General features: G+C 47.6%; 5 protein-coding genes across 5 annotated transcripts in view; all 5 read right to left on the minus strand.

Moving 5' to 3' along the window:
- Positions 1-23,177, minus strand: part of LOC143955464 (uncharacterized) — a 209,211-nt gene that overhangs the window by 136,872 nt on the left and 49,162 nt on the right. The gene's annotated exons all lie outside the window — the stretch shown is intronic.
- LOC143956018 (uncharacterized) overlaps positions 1-23,177 on the minus strand; it is a 65,443-nt gene that overhangs the window by 15,251 nt on the left and 27,015 nt on the right. The window lies entirely within an intron of this gene.
- Positions 1,883-8,476, minus strand: LOC143955827 (uncharacterized). The gene is made up of 2 exons (XM_077465946.1): positions 8,333-8,476; positions 1,883-4,932 (listed from the first exon to the last, which is right to left on the minus strand). Exons 1-2 carry the CDS (start codon positions 8,454-8,456, stop codon positions 3,962-3,964), a joined length of 1,095 nt encoding a protein of 364 aa, XP_077322072.1. The 5' UTR covers positions 8,457-8,476; the 3' UTR covers positions 1,883-3,961.
- LOC143955361 (uncharacterized) lies at positions 8,493-9,353 on the minus strand. The gene is made up of 4 exons (XM_077465425.1): positions 9,229-9,353; positions 8,912-9,139; positions 8,624-8,827; positions 8,493-8,498 (listed from the first exon to the last, which is right to left on the minus strand). Exons 2-4 carry the CDS (start codon positions 9,065-9,067, stop codon positions 8,493-8,495), a joined length of 366 nt encoding a protein of 121 aa, XP_077321551.1. The 5' UTR covers positions 9,068-9,139; positions 9,229-9,353.
- LOC143956032 (gastrula zinc finger protein XlCGF66.1-like) lies at positions 9,357-13,421 on the minus strand. Its single transcript, XM_077466164.1, has 4 exons — positions 13,405-13,421; positions 10,209-10,317; positions 9,655-9,789; positions 9,357-9,566 (listed from the first exon to the last, which is right to left on the minus strand). The coding sequence occupies exons 2-4, from the start codon at positions 10,290-10,292 to the stop codon at positions 9,375-9,377; spliced, it is 411 nt and encodes a 136-aa protein (XP_077322290.1). The 5' UTR covers positions 10,293-10,317; positions 13,405-13,421; the 3' UTR covers positions 9,357-9,374.

Genomic DNA, 23,177 nt, shown 5'->3' on the forward strand with positions numbered 1-23,177 from the left:
CACCAGAATTTCTCTGTCTATAATTTTTAACCACCGCTGAACTTACGATCTTGCGCATGCGCCGTTCAGATCACGGACTTGGCGCATGCGCAGTAAAGGCCCGCCGTCAGCTGTTAGAGTGACGGAGCCGCACCGGAAGTGACGGGGTGAGCAAAATTCACGGGTCGCATGAAATTTTACAACACCGGTCACAATCTCCTACAATGCAAATTGGATGCAGGGAAACCTGCATTCAATTCACACTAGTGTGAACTCAGCCTAAAGCTCCATTATAAGAGAGTGCCAGATCAATAATTGGTTATACTAAAATCACGTAATCTTGGGAGTCCTGTTCATTAAGGAAATTGTGGACCAGCTATAACAGAGATTAAGTGACTTTTAGTGTATATCTATTGCATAGAGATGACCTGCAATATACTGCTGGATGGGGCTACAGAATTTTTAGACACAAGGCCAGCAACAAAAAGCAGAAAGGATTCTTTGTTGAGAGAACACTATAGCTCCATTATAAAAGTAGGAGACAGAGTGGCAAGATCAAGGACTGTCAGGGCTGGGCTCAGCCCTTCCTTCTCTGAGTTGGCCGCTCAGCTGTCGTCTAATTGCCAGCTCCTATCTCTCCACAGCTACTCAGCGTTGATGATATCCTGCTTGTCACTCCTGCCTACTTAAGCTGTTCAGCCCAGTGGATCTCTGCCTTTGCCTTGGTCAACATCACAGAGATGATCTCCTGCATTCCTGCTTAAAGAGGAGGTAAACCCTGATGAGTTTACTTCCTCTTTCATTCCCTACAAAGGTAAAGCATAATGGACTACTATGCATCGCATCGCATAGTAGTCCATTATGTGTCACTTACCTGACACAGGAGCCAGCTATGTCACCGCTGTCCCCTGTAGTACAGCGCATCCATCTTCTCGGTGGGTCTCGCTGCTCCTCCGCTGTCATTCGGCGAAGCCACGATGACGTCGCTCCCGCGCACGGGAGCCGCCACGCGCGGCATATCGCCGTTGACGGATGCCTGCATGCCGCTGTCTACGGCGCATGCGCCGTAGACAGCGGTGCCTGTCTTTCGCCAAATATCTCCTAAACCGTGTAGGTTTAGGAGATATTTCTTGGACCTACAGGTAAGCCTTAATCTAGGCTTACCTGTAGGTCAAAGTGTGTTGTAAGGGTTTACAACCACTTTAAAAACTTGCTTTGCTGACATTCCTTCTGGCTCCAGATCTTGCTTGCTGTTTCCCTACATTGACCCCTGACTTCTGGCTTGGCTGACTATCCATTCCATTTACTGAACTTTGGCTATGTTTTGACTACGTTTGTTCTTTTTACTTTTATTATTAAGTGTGATTTAACTGTAATTCTGTCTGATTTCATGGTTTCTGACAAGGATCAGTTTTCCTGTGATCAATTGATGCTGGGAGTCCTGTTCATTAAGGAAATTGTGGACCAGCTATAACAGCGATTAAAATACTTTGAGTGTATCCCTATTGCATAGATATTATTGTAAATTTTCTTCATCTAGAAAAGGATAGATAGCCTTTGAATGTGTGTATGTATGCATATTGATAGTACTCTATATGACTTGTATAGTTTTTCCTGTGAATGTAAATAGTTTGTATACACAGTGATGTTGTTCAGTAAAAGCATATTAATATAGTAATGGGTTTGTTTCCTTAGGTTACTGCAGGAACCAGAGAGCTGAAAATATAAACAGCAAAATATCTTGTGGTTGGAGATTATGATGGTGTGGTGGAATTACAAGTGTATGTGTCTATGGACTTATGATTGAAGTATACTACACATGACCTGTGATTGATGAGAAGGGTGAGGTTTGGCTGTTTCAACAAGTACAAGCTGGTAAAACAAAAACTACTAAGACACAAGATTAGGGTTGAATTTACATGTTTATCAGGTAAATATAAATGTTACATCTCAAAGTGTAATATTTTCCACTTTTAGCCAGCAGATGGCCATCTCCAAGCAAATGAAGCTGCTTGTGCAAGGTGAAGACTACAGCACAGTATTTGTTAGTCTTGTAATGTAGTCTGATCTCCCCATTTCTCGCACCCATATCTAGAGTCTCTCCCACCGGGATGTCTTCCTGTGAAGCTTCAGCTGAAGATCATTGGAGATCTGACTACACTGCTAGAGGGACTCAACCAGTAGAAATATTTCCTCCTCTTAGCCCTTGTACACACGGTCGGACATTCCGACGGAAAATGTCCGATCGGACCGCGTTGTCGGATAATCCGACTGTGTGTGGGCTCCATCGGGCTGTTTCCGTCGGAATAAGTTTTAGAGCTGGGCTATAAAATTTTCCGACAACATGATCCGATCGGACTTTGCCCGATCATGTGTAGAGAATTCCGATCGGACAAAGTGCCACGCATGCTCAGATCAAATTCCTAGACCAAAGCTATTGGCTACTAGCCTGAATGTAGTCCCCGTCGTAACGAAATAATGTCATCACGTTACGTACGTATCGGATTTTCCGACAACTTTGTTGGACCGTGTGTATGCAACACAAGTTTCGGACAAAATCCGACGGATTTTGTTGTCGGAATGTCCGACCGTGTGTATAAGGGCTTAGAGCAGGGGTGTCACGATCGTCCTGGCGTCCCGGTCGCACACGGGAGAATTACCCGCAGAAGCCTGTTGTAGAGAACCCGTCGTTCCCCTTTGACGCGCGTTAGCGCGAACGGACGCACTCGCGTCGGCACGAACAAGCGCACGCGTGCACACGGGGTCACGAACGGGCGCACGGCCACTCGCGGGGGCACGCTGACTCGTCGTGCGACCGTTTTGGCGCCCTAAAGGCTTCTTAAGGCCCCTGCTCCATTCCCTTCTTGCTGTCCAGTCTACAGCGTGTTCGGAGTTTCTGCTATTCTGTTACCTGTACCCGTTGCCTAGATTCCTGTGACCCGGCTTGTTCTTGACCACGATCCGTTGCTGCCTGCCTTCGACCACCTGCTTGTCTGACCACGTCTCTGCCTCGTCCCCTTGTACTGTGTTGACCGCCTGCTACCGACCCGGCCTGTACCCGACTCTGCTGTTCCTGCCAATCCGTTCGGATTTCCTGTGCCTGCTGTCTCCGCTGACGATCGTCTGCTTGCCAGTTTACCCACTTGTGCCTGCCTACACCAGCCGATTGTCATCAGCCCTATCTACCTGCTGTCTGTGTGCTGCTGACTATCCGGACCTGCCTCTACCTGCCAGGCACTTGTGCCCTCTGAACTTTTGAATCCCTGTTACCACCTCCAGGGGTTCTTTAGCCAGGGGATACGAGGGGCCGCTCCCTGCATTCCGGGCTAGCCTACTAGGTACGTGACAAGGGGTCTCAAACTGGCGGCCCTCCAGTTGTTGCCAAACTACAAGTCCCATCATGCCTCAACCTGTGGGAGTCATCCTTGTAACTGTCAGCCTTGCAATGCCTCATGGGACTTGTAGTGTCGCAACAGCTGGAGGGCCACCAGTTTGAGACCCCTGGCTTAGAGTAAGCCAAACTTTATGAGGAAAAATAATCCTACCAAAGACTTCAAAGTGTTCCTTCCATGATAAAGATCAGAGGAGCGCTCAGCCACGTGTTTTCTGAGGTGTAGATCAAGGTGAGCTTCTTCCCAGTGTGAGATCTCTGATGTACAGAAACATATGATCTATTTTCGGTGCTCAGAACACTAATACACCTCGAGGGTTGGTGTGGGTTCTCTGATGTTTGACAAGATAGGACTTCTGTGAAAAACATTTCCCGCACTCAGGGCATGAATACGGCTTTTCCCACGTGTAGCATATCTGATGTTCAGTAAGATCGGACTTTCAGGAAGGGCATTTTCTACACTCCGAAGCTATACATCGTCTCACCTGTGTGAGACCTACAGTGTTTGTTAAACTTGTACTTGAGTGAAAAACATTCACTCAGGGCAGGAATACGGCTTCTCCCCCCCCCCCCCCCCCCCGTGTGGGATCGTTAATGGTTACCAAGGTCTGATTTCTGAGACAAAGACTTCCCGCCCTCAGGACAGGAAAACGCCTTCTCACTCGTGTGAGATCTTTGATGATGTACAAGGCTTGTCTTTTGTGTAAAACATTTTCCACACTCAGGACAGGAATACGGCTTTTCGCCCGTGTGAATTCTCCGATGTATTTTAAGATGGGAATTCTGTGAAAAACATTTCCCGCACTCGGGGCAGGCATACGCCTTCTCGCCCGTGTGAGTTCTTTGATGAAGCAGAAGGCTCGCTTTTTGTGTAAAACATTTTCCACACTCAGGACAGCAATATGGCTTTTCACCCGTGTGAATCCTCAGATGGTTGTTAAGATGGTTCTTTTTTGAAAAGCATCTCCCGCATTCGGGGCAGGAATACGGCTTCTCACCTTTGCGGGACCTTTGATGCGTAGCAAGGTCTGATTTCCGTGACAAACATCTCCTGCCCTGAGTACAGGAGTATGCTGCTTTCTCACCCGTGGGAGGTCTTTGATGTTTTACAAGGCCGGATTTTTTTGTGAAACATTTTCCGCACTCAGGGCAGGAATAAGGCTTTTCACCCGTGTGAGACATCCTATGTGAATTAAGATGGACCTTCTGTGAAAAACATTTCCCGCACTCAGGGCAGGAATACGGCTTCTCACCCGTGTGAGTTTTTTGATGTTTTGCAAGGTTTGATTTTATCGCAAAACATTTCCCACACTCAGGACAGGGGTACGGCTTCTCCCCCGTGTGAGATCTTTGATGTAAAACAAAGTCATATCTCCGTGGAAAACTTTTCCCACACTCGGGGCAGGCGTATCTCTTCTCACCCGGGTGCAATTTCTGATGTTCAGAAAGATCAGAACTTTTCCCGTCTTCCTCTATGTGATCTCCTGTGATGTCCTCATCTTCCATTTTCCAACCTGGAGATAAAGTGAGATGATCCTTTGAGGGTTTCTCCATGGCGTGTCCTGGAAAAATATAAAAACATCATCAATAGATATGAGAGGGTTAGTTCACTTCCATCAAGATCCCATCTGGATCAGGTAGATATGAGTGAGGAGATGTTCTCTGTGGAGGTCCCAACCAGCCGGGACTTTTCCCCCCCTCTTCAGTCCTTTGGTCCTCCTCCCAGATCACTTCTACATTTACACAGCCTTGTCAGAAGAGCAGAAACCAATGGGGACTGGGAGGTCCATGCTCTTCACACAACCACAAGCCTAGGCACTGGGTCATGTGATCTCTGGTAGGCAAGAGGGTCAAAGTCTTGACTTGAAGACTCTTTATCATAGAACAAGTGACCATAGGCCAAGGCACAGAGTCATGTGATCTCTGGTAGGCAAGAGGGTCAAAGTCTTGACTTGAAGACTCTTTATCATAGAACAAGTGACCATAGGCCTAGGCACAGGGTCATGTGATCTCTGGTAGACAAGAGGGTCAAAGTCTTGACTTGAAGACTCTTTATCATAGAACAAGTGACCATAGGCCTAGGCACAGGGTCATGTGATCTCTGGTAGACAAGAGGGTCAAAGTCTTGACTTGAAGACTCTTTATCATAGAACAAGTGACCATAGGCCTAGGCACAGGGTCATGTGATCTCTGGTAGACAAGAGGGTCAAAGTCTTGACTTGAAGACTCTTTATCGTAGAACAAGTGACCATAGGCCAAGGCACAGTGTCATGTGATCTCTGGTAGACAAGAGGGTCAAAGTCTTGAATTGAAGACTTTTTATCATAGAACAAGTGACCATAGGCCTAGGCACTGGGTCATGTGATCTCTGATAAAGAAGAGGGCCAAAGTTCAGACCTGCAGACCCTTTACCATAGAACAAGCGACCCTGGTGATATGCAGCACTGGAGGGTGCTTGCAGCAGGATTTTCCCCCGGGACAGGTAAGTGTTTTAGTGATACGCCTTATCCCAATGAGATGTTTAACCCTCTCAATGCAAGGCCCATACAGCGTACGGACCTACAGCACTGCTTCCAGCTGGCCAGGTCCGTACGTTATATTCCTCCTCCTCCGCCATCATCGGTGCCATCGTCAGTGAAGGAGAAAACTTACTTATTTACAAAGAAAAACTTTATTTTTTTTCAAAATTTTCGTTCCCTTTTTATTTGTAGCACAAAAAATTAAAACCCCCAGAAGTGATCAAATACCATCAAAATGAAGCTCTATTTGTGGGGATGGGGGGGGGGGGATATAAAATTTGGGTACAACATCGCACGACCGCCCAATTGTCACTTAAAAACGTGAGAGCGCTGAAAGCTGAAAAATTGCTCTGGGCAGGAAGGTGTATAGGTGCTCCCCGGTGTCGAAGTGGTTACAGGGCAGTTGCTTACTAAAGTTCTACACAAGTGCAGAGGAGGAAAGACTTTTCTGCCAAAGCTTCACCCCCCCCCCCCCCACCCCCCTTAGACTGGGTATTGTGGAAAAGTGTGGCTGTGAACTTGTGCCTGGCTGCGGGGCAAACCACTGGGGAAGAACCCTTGCAAAATTGCAGCGGCTCCTACAGGAGTAATCGCTACAAAAAGAAAAAAAAACATAGTGAGGGTAGATTTAGAGATGTGTCTTCTGCCTTGCCTCTCAAGCCCGAAGAAGAAACAAAGCTCAGCCTAGATTTTTTTTGATCCCCCCCCGAAATGTAAGTCTAAACAAGGTCTAAGGCCTCGTTCATGCAGGGCATACTACAGCGAGGTTGTGTTTAGCTGCAAAGGGATGCACAGGTGGAACATAGGAATTTGATAAACATTTGCGGAAATATCACAGGACCTTAAAAATCAGTAGCATCTTCTTGATATTCTGCTGGTCACCTGCTTTCAGAAAATGTATGGTTTGGAGGGGTCTTTTACAAACTCTGAAGGCTGAAAGGGAAAAATAAAAAAGCAATGGAAAAATTGCAATCCCCATGCAGGTGGTTCCATTAATGTCAATTGGGACACAGCGGCTGCATAGGAATGCACAGGTGTTCATGCTTTCCTGTGCAGGCAGTCGCATTGATGTCAATTGGGCAAACCACTGGAGAAGAACCTTTGCAAAATTCCAGCGGCTCCTACAGGAGTAAGCACTACAAAAAGAAAAAAACATAGTGAGGGTAGATTTAGAGATGTGTTTTCTCCCTTGCCTCTCAAGCCCGAACAAGAAACAAAGCTCAGCCTAGATTTTTTTTCTGCCCCCCCCCCCAACCTTAAGTCTAAACAAGGTCTAAGGCCTCGCTCGCGCAGGGCATACTACAGCGAGGTCGTGTTTAGCTGCAAAGGGATGCACAGGTGGAACATAGCAATTTGATAAACATTTTCAGAAATATCACAGGACCTTAAAAATCAGTAGTATCTTCTTGATATTCTACTGGTCACCGGCTTTCAGAAAATGTATGGTTTGGAGGGGTCTTTTACAAACTCTGAAGGCTGAAAGGGAAAAATAAAAAAGCTAGGGAAAAATTGCAATCCCCATTAAAGTGGTTCCACTGATGTCAATTGGGACACAGAGGCTGCATGGAAATGCACAGGTGTTCATGCATTCCTGTGCAGGCCGTCCCATTGATGTCTATTGGGACACACCTGCATAGGAATGTAAAGGTCTACATGCACTCCTGTGCAGGCCATTCCATTCATGTCTATTGGGACACACACCTGCATGGGAATGTACAGGTCTACATGCACTCCTGTGCAGGCAGTGCCATTGATGTCAGTTTGGACACAGCGGCTGCATGGAAATACACAGGTGTTCATGCACTCCTGGGCAGGCAGTCCAAATGATGCCAATTCGGATGCAGCGGCTGCATGGACACAGCCACTGCTCCAATGTTGGCGCATGTCCCCGAACATACATGGTCTGCATTTGGGGTCATACACCTACACCCGCATGGATGTCAATTGGGACACACACCACGCAAATGTCACGGGACCTTAAAAATCAGTAGCATCTTCTTGATATTCTACTGGTCACGCGCTTTCAGAAAATGTATGGTTTTGGGGGGGTCTTTTACAAACTCTAAAGGCTGAAAGGGAAAAATAAAAAAGCAATGGAAAAATTGCAAAAATGTTGCGGCCACCTGAGATTAAAAAGTGGAGTTCCGGGCCTGGCAGGGAAAGGGGTAATACAGTTTATGGTAACATTTAGATATAAGTCTGCTGGAAGAAGAGGGACAAACCTAAAAAAAAGGTTCAATCTGTGTTATCATATCTGTGCTACTGTAACTAGGAGTGACACACAACCTAATACTGCCAGCTGAACCCCAAATAGAGTATCAGTACAGGGAGGGGACCATTATACACCTATTATTGGCTGATATCACTCAGCTTCCGCTCTACTCTGGACCAATCAGTGTGCAGTAACAGAGCAGAGATAAGAGAAGAATATATGATGGGTCACCTGTGCTGATCTCTGTAGGAGTGTCCTCCTCTATGAATGTCCTCGTCATTCCAGCCTCCTCCGTATATTGCTGATCATCCCTCACATACGTCTCTTCTACTTCACCCTCAACTTTCATCTTCATCAGATCTTCACCCTAAACCAACAGAATAGCAGAAAATCACATCTGTAACATAGAAGTATTTATGATGTGAGATCACATAGAAAATATCATCTTGTAGAGTCCACACATTATCTCCACATGTCAGAGTGTTCAATCACTTTATGTTCCCGACCCTCAACTCCACCTACCTGATGATGGTGGGGGATGGTGTGACCTTCCTGTGTGCAATCCCGGGAATACAGAGGACGGGGACATCTCTCTGGTTGGTTTCTGTTACTAAGTGGCTCCATCATATCCTTGTGTTCTTCAGAAAACTCCTCCATCACTCCATACTCCTCATCCTCCTCTTTATACTCTTCTTTAACAATATTACAATCCCCGAGGTTTCCACTCTAAATATATATATATATGTACAATTATTGTAACAAACAAGTTTCTGTATAAAATATAACGATCAGTGATTGTTCCTCATCTACCTGATGATGGTGGGGGATGGTGTGACCTTCCTGTGTGGAGCCCCGGCAGTACAGAAGACGGGGACATCTCTCTGGTGGGTTCCTATAGTTGGGTGACTCCTCTATGATGTTCAGGTACAGATCTTTGTGTTCTTTTGGAATCTCTGACTCCTCCATCACCCCATCCTCATCATCCTCCTCTTTTATCTCTTCTTTAACCTCAACTTTAGAATCTCTCAGGTTTCCACTCTGAATATATAATAAAAATGACATCAATGGTAACAATGCAGATAATGTACAGATCCTAATGATACTATCAGTGATTGTTCCTCATCTACCTGATGATGGTGGGGGATGGTGTGACCTTCCTGTGTGGAATCCCGGGAATACAGAGGACGGGGACATCTCTCTGGTGGGTTCCCATTACTGGATCCATCTGTAGGAAACACACACACTGACTGAATACATTGTTTCTATGTGTTTATCAGATGATGGGGGATCTAGGTGGAGCCTCCGTACTGCTCTCTCCTTTACAATAAAGTCTCCTCTTACCCGGTGATGTGAGGGGCGGCTGATTGTCCATCATGACGTCCTTGTAGAGATCCTTGTGTCCTTCTAAATACTCCCACTCCTCCATGGAGAAATAGACAGTGACATCCTGACACCTTATAGGAACCTGACACACACAATGATACAGTCACCATCCAGACACATCCCTTGTCTGTTACTGGATAATGTCCCAGAATTCCCAGAATCCTCCTCACCTCTCCTGTCAGCAGCTCCATCATCTTCTTGGTGACTTCTAGAATCTTCTCCATGTTGTGTCTCTCAGGTTTTAGGGAGTCACATGGAGGCACTGTGATGGTCATATGATCACCTGACTTCACAAGAGGAAATCTCTGTATTGGAGAACCAATAGGAACATCATGTTAAAATCCCAGAATCCTCCTCACCTCTCCGGTCAGGTCTGTGTTTTATTAATAGAGATAAGAGTGATGTCATGTGACCTCCCAGAATCCTCCTCACCTCTCCGGTCAGGTCTGTGTTTTATTAATAGAGATAAGAGTGATGTCATGTGACCTCCCAGAATCCTCCTCACCTCTCCGGTCAGGTCTGTGTTTTATTAATAGACATAAGAGTGATGTCATGTGACCTCCCAGAATCCTCCTCACCTCTCCGGCCAGGTCTGTGTTTTATTAATAGAGATAAGAGTGATGTCATGTGACCTCCCAGAATCCTCCTCACCTCTCCGGTCAGGTCTGTGTTTTATTAATAGACATAAGAGTGATGTCATGTGACCTCCCAGAATCCTCCTCACCTCTCCGGTCAGCAGGTAGATGATCTCCAGGGTGAGGTTTAGTATCTTCTCAGTCATGTGACTCTGGTCCTCCGCCATCCTCATTGGTCATGTGATCTATACAGGTTTCCTGTAGACCAATAATTGATAACAGAGAATGATCTGGACTGTACTGGTTGTATAATATCAGGATGGGGATGTATGGGGGGGGGATAAAATGAGGATTTCTATCACATAAGAACGATCCCCGGTGGGATTACACACAGAGGAACATTACGTTTAGGCTTTGCGATGGTTTTGGGGTCTGGGAGACTCTTACCCTTTGGCCTGTCCGATTAGAAATTCCATTTTATATGTAAAATCTATTTTGTGTTGGGTGGTTTATTTTTGCTTCGTTTTTCATTTGCTGGAAAAGCTCAATAAGACTCCCTTTAAGTCTTTCAGAAAATCAGAAATTAGTTTCTAATAGAATATAATAAATTCACGAACCCTCCTCCGTCCCGTATTGCTATAAATTTAACCCGTTCCCGCCGAGTGTACGCCGATGTGCGGCCTCGGCTTTCATACCGGGGTGATGTCCGCAGCTGCGGTACCGCTGATTAGAGCGGGCGATCGGCTATCCAGGAATAACAACCGATGCGGCTAAAAGCCACTCGGTTGTTATACCGGAGGAGCGGGAGGGGACGTCCCCCCCACTCCCGCCGCACTTTCCGGGCCTCCCGGTGAGCGAGAGCAATAAGTCTAGCCCTAGACCTCCTCTGCAACTCAAAACTGGTAACCTGTAGACATACGTTGCCTTTTAATTGTCAAATTTTGTCGCCATTCCGGCGCAATTTCGAAGGCGTGACATGTTGGGTATCAATTTACTTTTCATAAAATTATCTTTTATAATATAAAAAAAAAATGTCTAAATTTACTGGTGTCTTATTTTTTAATTTAAAAAAAGTGTTTTTTTTTTTTTTTAAATTGCGCTTGTAACATCGCTGCGCAAATACGATCTGAGAAAGTATTTCAACGACCGCCATTTTATTTTCTAGGGTGTCTGAAAAAAAAAAAAAATTATGTTTGGGGGTTCTAAGTAATTTTCTAGCAAAAAAAAAATAAAAAATCGCTTTTAACGTGTATACAACAAGTTTGAAAAATAGGCCCTAGGTAAAACACGGAACTTTATGTAAGACAAACAAGACAACATCTACAAACAGAGCTCCTGACAGACTGCAGGTGAACCTCTATTTCCCCATCCAGCTTTTTTCCTTCTAGACTGACAACTACTCCGTCCTCCCTGTAATATGTTCCCCCCACCACTCTTTCCACAATAGTGTCTTCTCCTCCTAAACTCTCCTTCCTGGACCCATCTTCTCCTCCCCCAAAATATACCCCTTCTTAACCAATGACACCACAAAGCCAAATATTCACTCCCAGCTTATATCTCATTGTGACTACTGCAATTCCCTTCCATTGGCCGACCTCTACAGAGACTATCCCCCCCCCCCCTTCAGTCTATCATTAATGCTACCAGACTCATCCACCTTACCAACCATCCAATGTCCTCCACTCCTCTCTGCCAATCCCTCCACTGGCTTCCATTCAGTGTCCTCCACCCCTCTCTACCATTCCCTCCACTGGTCTCCATTCAGTGTCCTCCACCCCTCTCTGCCAATCCCTCCACTGGCCTCCATTCAGTGTCCTCCACCCCTCTCTGCCAATCCCTCCACTGGCCTCCATTCAGTGTCCTCCACCCCTCTCTGCCAATCCCTCCACTGGCCTCCATTCAGCGTCCTCCACCCCTCTCTGCCAATCCCTCCACTGACCTCCATTCAGTGTCCTCCACCCCTCTCTGCCAATCCCTCCACTGGTCTCCATTCAGTGTCCTCCACCCCTCTCTGCCAATCCCTCCACTGGCCTCCATTCAGTGTCCTCCACCCCTCTCTGCCAATCCCTCCACTGGCTTCCATTCAGTGTCCTCTACCTCTCTCTACCAATCCCTCCACTGGTCTCCATTCAGTGTCCTCCACCCCTCTCTACCAATCCCTCCACTGGTCTCTATTCAGTGTCCTCCACCCCTCTCTGCCAATCCCTCCACTGGCCTCCATTCAGTGTCCTCCACCCCCTCTGCCAATCCCTCCACTGGTTTCCATTCAGTGTCCTCCACCCCTCTCTGCCAATCCCTCCACTGGTCTCTATTCAGTGTCCTCCACCCCTCTCTGCCAATCCCTCCACTGGCCTCCATTCAGTGTCCTCCACCCCCTCTGCCAATCCCTCCACTGGCCTCCATTCAATGTCCTCCACCCCCTCTACCAATCCCTCCACTGGCCTCCATTCAGTGTCCTCCACCCCTCTCTGCCAATCCCTCCACTGACCTCCATTCAGTGTCCTCCACCCCTCTCTGCCAATCCCTCCACTGGTCTCCATTCAATGTCCTCCACCCCTCTCTACCAATCCCTCCATTTAGTGTCCTCCATCCCTCTCTGCCAATCCCTCCACTGGTCTCCATTCAATGTCCTCCACCCCTCTCTACCAATCCCTCCATTTAGTGTCCTCCATCCCTCTCTGCCAATCCCTCCACTGGTCTCCATTCAGTGTCCTCCACCCCTCTCTACCAATCCCTCCACTGGCCTCCATTCAGTGTCCTCCACCCCTCTCTACCAATCCCTCCACTGACCTCCATTCAGTGTCCTCCACCCCTCTCTACCAATCCCTCCACTGACCTCCATTCAGTGTCCTCCACCCCTCTCTGCCAATCCCTCCACTATCCTCCATTCAGTGTCCAATGACACCTCAAAGCAACAAATTCACACCCAGCTTATTTCTCGTCTTGACTACTGCAACTCCCTTCCATTGACCGACCTCTACAGGGGCTATCCCCCCCTTCAGTCTATCATTAATGCTGCTACCAGACTCATCCACCTTACCATCGGCTTAGTGTCCTCCACCCGTCTCTGCCAATCCCTCCACTGGATTCCACTCACCTTATTATTACCATTCAAAATACTAACAACAACATACAAAGCCATCCATAGCTCTGCCCTGAGTTACATCACCAACTTCGTCTCAATAGATCGCCCAACCCATCCTCTCTGCTCCTCCCAAGACCTCCTGCTCTCGATCTCCCTCATCACCTCCTCCCATGCTCATCTCTGGGAATTCTCCAGGACCTCTCCTATACTCTGGATATCCCTACTCCGACCTGTGTAGATATAAAATAATATCTCATTACCTCCTCTGCTGCCAGTTCCTGCAATGTCTCCTCTCTACTTCCTCCCGACTCGGCTCACAAACTTCCTATTTATACCTGACATCACTTCCTGCCTGGAACTGACATCACTTCCTGTCTGTGTAGAAGTGAGATCGCCACCTTGTGGAGCTCAGCGGAACTGCAGCCCCCCGAGAAACTTCTCATAGTTGTGCTGTTTTATGTACAGTATATACTGTGTGCACCGATCAGCCATAACATTAAAGTAGACGTCCATGGTAAAACGAAGGCGGTGGTCTCAGCGGGGGGCATCGATAGTTTCAGGAAACTATTAGATAAGCACCTGAACGACCGCAGCATACAGGGATATACAATGTAATACTGACCTATAATCACACACATAGGTTGGGCTTAATGGACTTGTGTCTTTTTTTTTCAACTACTACAGTTGCAATAAAAAGTATGTGAACCCTTTTGGAATGATATAGATCTCTGCACAAATTGGTCATAAAATGTGATCTGATAAGTCACAACAATAGACAATCACAGTCTGCTTAAACTAATAACACACAAAGAATTAAATGTTACCATGTTTTTATTGAACACACCGTGTAAACATTCACAGTGCAGGTGGGAAAAGTATGTGAACCCGTGGATTTAACCACTTCAATACCGGGGGGCACTTAAACACCTTCCTGCCCAGACCAAGTTTGAGCTTTCAGCGCTGTCGCACTTTGAGTGACAATTGCGCGGTCATGCTACACTGTACCCAAATGAATTTTTTTTCCCACAAATAGAGCTTTCTTTTGGTGGTATTTGATCACCTCTGCGGTTTTTATTTTTTGCGGTACAAATAAAAAAATACCGAAAATTTTGAAAAAAAAATGTTTTTTTTTGTTTCAGTTTCAAAACTTTGTAAATAAGTATGTTTTCTCCTTCACTGATGGGCACTGATGGGGCTACACTGATGGGCAATGATAAGGCGGCACTGATGGGCACCAATGATGTGGCACCAATGAAGTGGCACTGATGAGGTGGCATTTATGGACACTGAATGAATGAATGAAACACTTGTATAGCGCACAATGCGAACTGAATCGCCTCTAGACACTGATATGTGGCACTGATAGGTGGCACTGATAGGCGGCACTGATGGGCGACATGGATGGGCACTGATAGGTGGCAGAAATTGGCACTGATAGCTGGCACGGATTGGCGGCACAGATGGGCATGGATAGGCGGCACAGATGGGCATGGATAGGTGGCACATATGGGCATGGGTGGGCACTGATAGGTGGCACGGATGGGCACTGATAGGCGGCACAGGTGGGCACTCATAGGTGGCATTGTATTATGTTATACTGTACTAATGGATGCCAATCAGTGCCAAACAATAATGCATGCCAATCAGTGATGCCCATTGTGGGCACTGATTGGCATCCATTATGGGCACTGATTGGCATCCATTGTGGCACTGACTGGCATCCCTGGTGGTCTAGGGAGGATTGCCTTTTGCTGGGCATCCCTGGTGGTCTGGTGGTGTCCCTTGTGGTCAAGTGTGGGCATCCTCGGGGGGCTGTGCTGATAATCGATCAGCACAGACCCCCCTGTCAGAGGAGCAGCCGATCGGCTCTCCTCTAATTGCGTCTGACAGACGAGTGAGGAAAAGCCGATCACCGGCTCTTCCTATTTACACTGTGATCAGCCGTGATTGGACACGGCTGATCACATGGTAAAGAGTCTCCATCGGAGACTCTTTACCGAGATCGTAGTTGCCGGGTGTCAGACAACAAAGATCGCCGCCATGGGGGCGCGCAGCGGCTCATAATTCTGATCACGTCATATGACGTCCGATCAGGATTATGCAACCCCTTTGCCACCGTCAATTGCCTATAGGGCGGGCGGCAAGTGGTTAATAACTGGTTGAACCTCCTTTGGCAGCAATAACGTAAAAAAAAAAAGTTTCCGGTAGTTGCAGATCAGACGTGCACAACGGTCAGGGGTACTTCTTGACCATTCCTCTTTACAGAACTGTTTCAGTTCAGCAATATTCTTGGCATGTCTGGTGTGAATTGCTTTCTTGAGGTCATGCCACAGCATCTCAATTGAGTTGAGGTCAGGACTCTGACTGGGCCAATCCAGAAGGCATATTTTCTTCTGTTTATGCCCTTCTGTTGTAGCTGGAGTACCTTCTCTTCAGGCTCACTCTTCCAAACTCTCCCTACTTCCTATTCAGGGGCCCTCAGCTCCCTGATGACCCACTGCTGATGGATGCTTTCAATAGGCACTACATTCTGTTCAGTTAATGAGGTGAGCAGCTTGCGGACTAGGTTGGCGTTGGTCCTGATTAGCAGAGAGCACTTTTTTACTCCAGCAAACTACTGCAAGGGTGTCAAAGGTTTTCGGTCTCCCAGCGAGGAATGGGCCGAAGGTCTGATGAACAGGTATGTAGCCATCATACGGGCACTTCTGAGTTCCGATTCCCCAGATTTCTAACTCTTCTAGTTTCTGCAGAGGTATGTCCCTCAAATTATTGTCATAAAGGTCTCTGTACAGTAGAGTCACCTGTGCTCCTGTGTCCAACAAAGCTTTGGTTTACACTCCCTCCACTTGAATGGAGAATACAGATGAGGGACCTACCAGCTCATCTGGACGTCTATCTGGACGAGAATTTGAACTTCTTATCTAAGCTTTTTCTGATCGAGTTGTTTGCTTCTTTCAGAGACCTTTTCTAGATTTTACAGAGCGGTGTGTATCAGCTCCCTGTGTCCAAAAGCCAGGCAAAGAAGTTGGAGGGTGAGTTGGTTCTAAGGAACAATTACTAGGAGAGGTCTGTGTACTAGAGGTCGGTGTACTAGAGGTCTGTGTACTAGAGGTCGGTGTACTAGAGGTCAGTGTACTAGAGGTCTGTGTACTAGAGGTCTGTGTACTAGAGGTCTGTGTACTAGAGGTCTGTGTACTAGAGGTCTGCGTACTAGAGGTCGGTGTACTAGAGGTCTGTGTACTAGAGGTCGGTGTACTAGAAGTCTGTGTACTAGAGGTCAGTGTACTAGAGGTCTGTGTACTAGAGGTCTGTGTACTAGAGGTCTGTGTACTAGAGGTCTGTGTACTAGAGGTCTGCGTACTAGAGGTCGGTGTACTAGAGGTCTGTGTACTAGAGGTCGGTGTACTAGAGGTCTGTGTACTAGAGGTCTGTGTACTAGAGGTCGGTGTACTAGAGGTCTGTGTACTAGAGGTCTGTGTACTAGAGGTCTGTGTACTAGAGGTCTGTGTACTAGAGGTCGGTGTACTAGAGGTCGGTGTACTAGAGGTCTGTGTACTAGAGGTCGGTGTACTAGAGGTCTGTGTACTAGAGGTCTGTGTACTAGAGGTCTGCGTACTAGAGGTCGGTGTACTAGAGGTCTGTGTACTAGAGGTCTGCGTACTAGAGGTCTGCGTACTAGAGGTCGGTGTACTAGAGGTCGGTGTACTAGAGGTCGGTGTACTAGAGGTCTGTGTACTAGAGGTCTGCGTATGTTTGGTTTCCCAACTCTGTGTCTCTTGAGAAGTGGAGCTGCTGGGTAAGTCCCTTGATCCAAGTGCCTACCTGATTCCTACACTGACCTACCTGTCCACTACACTGACCCCTACACCGACCTACCTGTCCACTACACTGACCCCTACACCGACCTACGTGCCCACCACTACACTGACCCCTACACTGACCTACCTGCCCACTACACTGACCCCTACGCTGACCTACCTGTCCACTATACTGACCTACCTGCCCACTATACTGACCTACCTGCCCCCTAAAATGGCATACCTGCCCACTATACTGACCTACCTGACCGCTAAAATGGCATACCTGCCCACTATACTGACCTACCTGACCCCTAAAATGACCTGCCTGACCACTATAACCTGCCTGACCTCTACCATGACCCACCTGCCCACTACACTGACTTCCCTGTCTCCTGCACCTAGCTACCTGACCCCCCCTGACCACTACACTCCTTACTGCACTACTCACACTACTGGCTACTCCCCCACACAAATATAAGGTAGATCAGTGGATTTCACTCACCACTCCAGGCCAGGATTCCATGAAGATCATCCATAGATGTCTGCTATCCCCCCAGTCGCTCCTCTGTATCCCCCGCAGGCCGGGATCTCCCCCAGCAGCCGCCATACGCTCGTCTGCATCGAGCACCGCACCGCACCGCACCGCACCGCACCGCCCCTCCCCCTCACACACATGGGCTGCCTGTGGCCCACACCTGAGGAATCATGGGGGACAGCCAGGGCAGGCTGGACCACTGGAGTCCCTGAGCGGGGAGGAAACCTGGGTGCTGAGGAGTGTCTGCCTCATTGGAGGTGTATGGTGATTATATGGGCTGGAGCCTAGAAGAAGTCACTTGGGCTGCCCACCGCCATGGTACACCACTGGGCTGGCCCGGCCGAATGACATCATTAACATTCAGCAGTCAATGGAAAATCACAAACGGCTGCATCAGTTTCATTCCGGGACACTGTATTGTCCCGGAATGAAGGTACCCGGGACAGACCTGCTAATTGCGGGAATGTCCCGGGCAATCCGGGACACGTGGGCACCCTATGGTGTGGTTACTGTCTGTCCCATTTCCGACATAACCTTCAAAATGGCAACGTGGGCTTCCATGACTTGCCCTACCATCTTTTGAACCTCACAAAAGGACTGTTGAATCATGGCTTCAGCTTGAGCCAACTGGGACAAGGTCTGTACTATAGCATCTACTGGAACCATAGCCTGGGCTTCAGAGATCCCTTCTTCTGCATATGTAGTCTGGGTAAAAAAAAAGGAGGAGGCTCATGCCATAGTTCCTTTCCACATTTCAGCCTTCTGAGCCTGGGCAGCTATCAGGCCCTCTTCCTCTAGTATAGTCTTTAGAAGTTTTGAATGCATCACAGGACTGTGAGGATAGTTGACCATGAGCTTTGGCACAATAAGGGGCAAAGGGTTGAGCCCCTTTCTGCACTTGTGCCCAAAGGGCATTGCTAGCATCTTCCACTTTTACTCCTCCTTGCACTAGAACCTAATGGAGAATCTGGTCCAGCCTCTTGGCGTAGTCGGACAACGTTTTACCGTCACGTTGGTACATATGTTCAAACAATCAGGTCAGTTGAGTGCAATTCTTCACCCTGCCGAACAATTCTCATAAGGCTTTGAGACATTTGTGGGCTGTGCATCCTGGCTTGTCTCCCTTCAGGTTTTGCACAATGTCAGAAGCAGAGGTCCGCAAACCCTCCACCATGCTCTGCCTCTTTACAGCATTGGCACCTCCCACTCTTCTATGGACTGTATAGCCTGATCAATCCAAGTGTTGAAGTCGCCCTCTCCGGGGGGAGTCTTCAATAGTTATAACTGGTGACTGAAGTAGAGTTTTTCAGCATGATCTCTATGAACCTTCCTAGTTTAGCCAGGCTGGTGGCAGGTATCACCCCAGCGGTAGCAGCCAAAGTAGACTCTTTAGGGTCTGGCATACCTCTTCTGGAACTCTCTGGGCTTGCATCTGGAGTTGCCCAACAACTGATTGCATCAGGTAGATGTTCTGGCCTTTGTAGTAGGGGAGGAGCCCCTTTCTTCCATTCAGTCAGTACCATAGTACGGGATGACTCTGGGCCACCTCTTAAGTCCAGAATGCTCATTTTTCAATTCATCAATAATTCAGGTGGTTAACATCTGCCCTTCAGTCCAGTCTCCTCCTGGAAGATTCAGGACCACACATTGTCCTGCAGGACTCAGAATTTAGACGTGGCTCTCCTTCTGAATGAATTTTGTCAAACTGTCCTGGCATTTACCTTTTCTCTGGAAGCAAAGGCGTGTTGACAGAAGCCATCTGACCAATTACCAAACACAGAGTATATCAGATGGGCCTTTCACCCTTCTGTATGCTCTAGCTTAGTCACCTATGACCTTGATTTGTTAGGTAATATATTCCCCATTCAAATGTATACTTAATTGTAATGTGTCCTGGTCCTGTCTGGTTTTATGAATTGTGTGTGGATTGTGTTAAATTGGGCAGAGGCCTCGGAGAGGTCGCCTATAGCGTGGCTGCTTGTTATGATCCCCATTAGTTCTTAGTAGACATTTTATTGCATTCTATGTATTCCTAATGGATTTGATTGCCCTACAAACCATGGGTGACAGAATTTAAGGACACTGTTATAGTTTTATGACAGGTCACTTTCAATCCCCTCCAGAAATTGATAAGCTGTAGGAGATGATTGCTAGCAGACTCTGACAGATCTCTGACCTCAGTAGAGATAACTGGTCCTTTGAAATGTGAACTAAAATTCAAAGGCTATGGGGGTACATTCCTAGGTATTTTCTGCTGCAATGTGTAACTGTTTTACAAAACCATCATGGTCGACCTATGATTCTTGAACAGCATGGCTGCCAAACACGGCTTTTCATGTGGCCAGTATGTGATATCATTACGACGCTGATGGCGATGACCGATCTGTCTGCCTGCAGGATCGACTATGCTGCCTCTCAGTATAATTAGCGATCTGGAAATCCCCTTCTCCACTCTCTGGCCTAATCTGTTCCGGTGTTCTGGCAGATAGTGTCCTGCCATCATATAGTGTCCGCCCCGTACTGCGCATGCGCAGTACGGAGCAGAAGAAGCTTCGGAAAATCTCCGAAAGATGAACGGCGCCTGGGCCGTGAGTGGAGGTGGTAGCCCCACCATCCAAGTGGACATAGGGTTGGGAAAATTAGAGGGCCCTTCGCGGGCGAGCTACGCTTCGGGCTCGGCCTCGCTTCGCTCGCCACGCTTCGCTCTCCACGCTTCGGGCTCGGCCTTGCTTCGCTCGCCACGCTTCGGGCTCGGCCTCGCTTTGCTCGCCACGCTTCGGGCTCGGCCATGCTGCGCTCGGCTCTTTTATATTCCAACTCTGTGTCCACTTGGATGGTGGGGCTAGAACCTGGACTCACGGCGCAGGCGCCGTTCATCTTTGGGTATTTTCGGAATCTGTGTCTGCTGTGTACTGCGCATGCGCAGTACACATCGGACACTATCCGATGGGGGACAGTATATGATCGGACACCGGCCTGTGGTCTCCTGAATCAGCCTCCACCCTCCTACGCATCCTGCCTCTCTCTCTGTATTCTCCTCTCCTCCGTTCAGGTTCTCAGGCTTTCTATTCCTTTCCTTCCATTGGAACTTTAGTTCTCTTCCAGCTTATCTGAATGAAGAAGTCCTGTCTGTAGCATACAAGTTCCAACATTCTTAGCATGGCTGTACTAGTTCCTGTGCCAACTAAACTGCAGAGCCTCACCATCTTGTGGCCATTTTGAGATGCTGCCCCAGGCATTTCCCACAGACAGAAGCAAAGTAGGTTTCGTGATAATTTTGCTTTCTGAGAGAGCCTTGGCCTGGGCTAACCCTCTATGGGAGATGCAAAAACCTGTTGTCTTGAGTTACCCAGAGTTTGTGTCTTCTTTTAAAAGGGTATTTGACGTTGCCGCATACTTCGCTTCTGCTGCCAAGTGCCTCATGTCCATCAGAGTGCGAGAACTGTTGCCGACTACGCCATTGAATTCTGTACTCTGGCAGCAGATGTTGCTTGGTACAATGAGGCCCTCGTGGCTGCTTTTTCTCATGGTCTCTCGGATTCCATCAAGGATGAGATAGCAGCCCGAGATATACCCACTGAGCTGGAGAAGCTGATCATGTTTCCAAGTCCCTGGAGAGCCACCACACAGATGTCTGTCGTGTGCTTCAGAAACTAAGAGAGAACAATCTCTTTTGTAAACTGGAGAAGTGCGAGTTCCATTGTGAACAGGTTACATTCCTGGGCTATGTCATTTCTACTGCTGGTTTTTCGATGGACCCAGAGAAACTTTCAGCAGTCCTACAGTGGCCCCGACCCGTGGGTTTACATCCTCTGCAGCGTTTTCTTGGCTTTGCCAACTATTATCAGACGTTTATTTGTAACTTCTCGTCTCTAGTCAAGCCCCTGACTGATATGGCCAGAAAGGACGGTAACCCACAGAGATGATCTCCGGAGTCCATTAAGGCCATTGAGACTCTCAAGGCTGCCTGTTTCTGCTCCTGTGTTGGCACATCCTGATCCTACTTTACCTTTGATCCTTGAGGTTGATGCTTCTGAGACTGGAGTTGGCACCCTTCTGTCTCAACATTCTACCTCTGAGAGCGCTATGCATCCTGTTGGCTACTTCTCCAAGAAATTGTCACCTGCGGAGTGCAATTATGAGATTGGTGACAGGGAGCTGTTGGCGATCATTTTAGCCCTGAAAGAGTGGAGACATCTCCTTGAAGGTAGCACTGTGCCCGTTCTTATTCTTACTGACCATAAGAATTTCACATTCTTGCCGGAGGCTAAACGCCTCTCTCCCAGAAGGGCGCGATGGGCTCTTTTCTTGTCTAGTTTCAATTACATTGTCTCATTCTTACCCGGTACTAAGAATGGAAGGGCTCACGCTTTGTCACAACAATTTTCCTCCACTTCCAAGATGGTGGTCAGTTCCGGTCCCTGTGATTCCTCCTGATCGTACGTATTCTGGCTAGGGTTTGCACCAGTCTCACTTCTCCCTTGGGTGACAAAATTCTTGCCGCTCAGGTCCATGCTCCTCCTGAGAAACCTTGTGACCGCTGCTTTGTCCCAGAGAGTCTTTGTACTGCCATGCTCCAGACTTACCATTCTCCCAAGGCTGCTGGCCACCCTGGGAAGAATCAAACCTTTTGGGCCATTTCCCAACAATTCTGGTGGCCTAGTCTACGTGCTAATGTAACTGCCTTCGTAGCTGCCTGTTCCGTGTGTGCTCAGAGTAAGACTCCACGACCCCTTCCAGTGGGCCTCCTACAACCAATTCCCAATGGAGAGAGGCCCTGGACCCACCTGTCTATGTATTTCATTGTGGAGTTACCCAACTCCCAGGGCAACACAGTTATCCTTATGGTGGTTGACCGGTTCTCAAAAATGTCCCATCGTATTCCACTTAAGAAGTTGCCCACTTCTAAGGAACTGGCTTCCATTTTTGCTCGGGAGATCTTTCGCTTATTTGGGCTACCCAAGGGGATTGTCTTGGACAGGGGTAGTCAGTTTGTGTCCCGGTTCTGGCGAGCCTATTGTGCACAGTTGGGAATTCAGCTTGCTCTCTCCTCTGCGTATCAACCGCGGTCTAATGGGGCCGCAGAACGAGCCAATCAGTCTTTGGAGCAATTCCTACATTGCTATATTTCTGACCATCATAACAACTGTTCAGACCTCTTACCGTGGACGGAGTTTTCTCACAATAGTGCCTTGAATTCTGCTTACCGATTGTCCCTGTTTATGAACCCTTTTGTTACAGGTAACTTCCGCCCCGTTAACTGAACAATTCCAGGCGCTTACACTCAATATGCGTGTTTGTACCTGGGGGCTGTGGAATTTTATAATCTATTTCTAATTAGCAGCTGTTTTTAAAAGGGGTATTAAATCCATACGAATACATACAAACAATCTACACAATGAATAAATATATCAATAGATAAATTAATCCACCAATAGAAAACAGCGCATAGCACTACATTAGCTATAATAGTCGGGTGCAATCCTCTATATCAAATCCTACAAATAGTCCTCTGTAAGTCCTTAGTGTGCACTCATTTTATAAAAATGACACATATATCCGACTTGTGATTCCGCTTCAATATTCGTCAATTATGTGGTCCTTCCACCAGGAATACACCTCCACACGTGCACATTTATACACGAAAACCACACTGAGAGAAATGTGGAGATAAACAGATCCCCCTTTGATGTTGCTC

The sequence above is a fragment of the Lithobates pipiens genome, unplaced genomic scaffold (assembly GCF_037356315.1).
Source record: "Lithobates pipiens isolate NorthernLeopardFrog02 unplaced genomic scaffold, aLitPip1_a1.2 Scaffold_35, whole genome shotgun sequence".
NCBI classification, from domain to species: domain Eukaryota; kingdom Metazoa; phylum Chordata; class Amphibia; order Anura; family Ranidae; genus Lithobates; species Lithobates pipiens.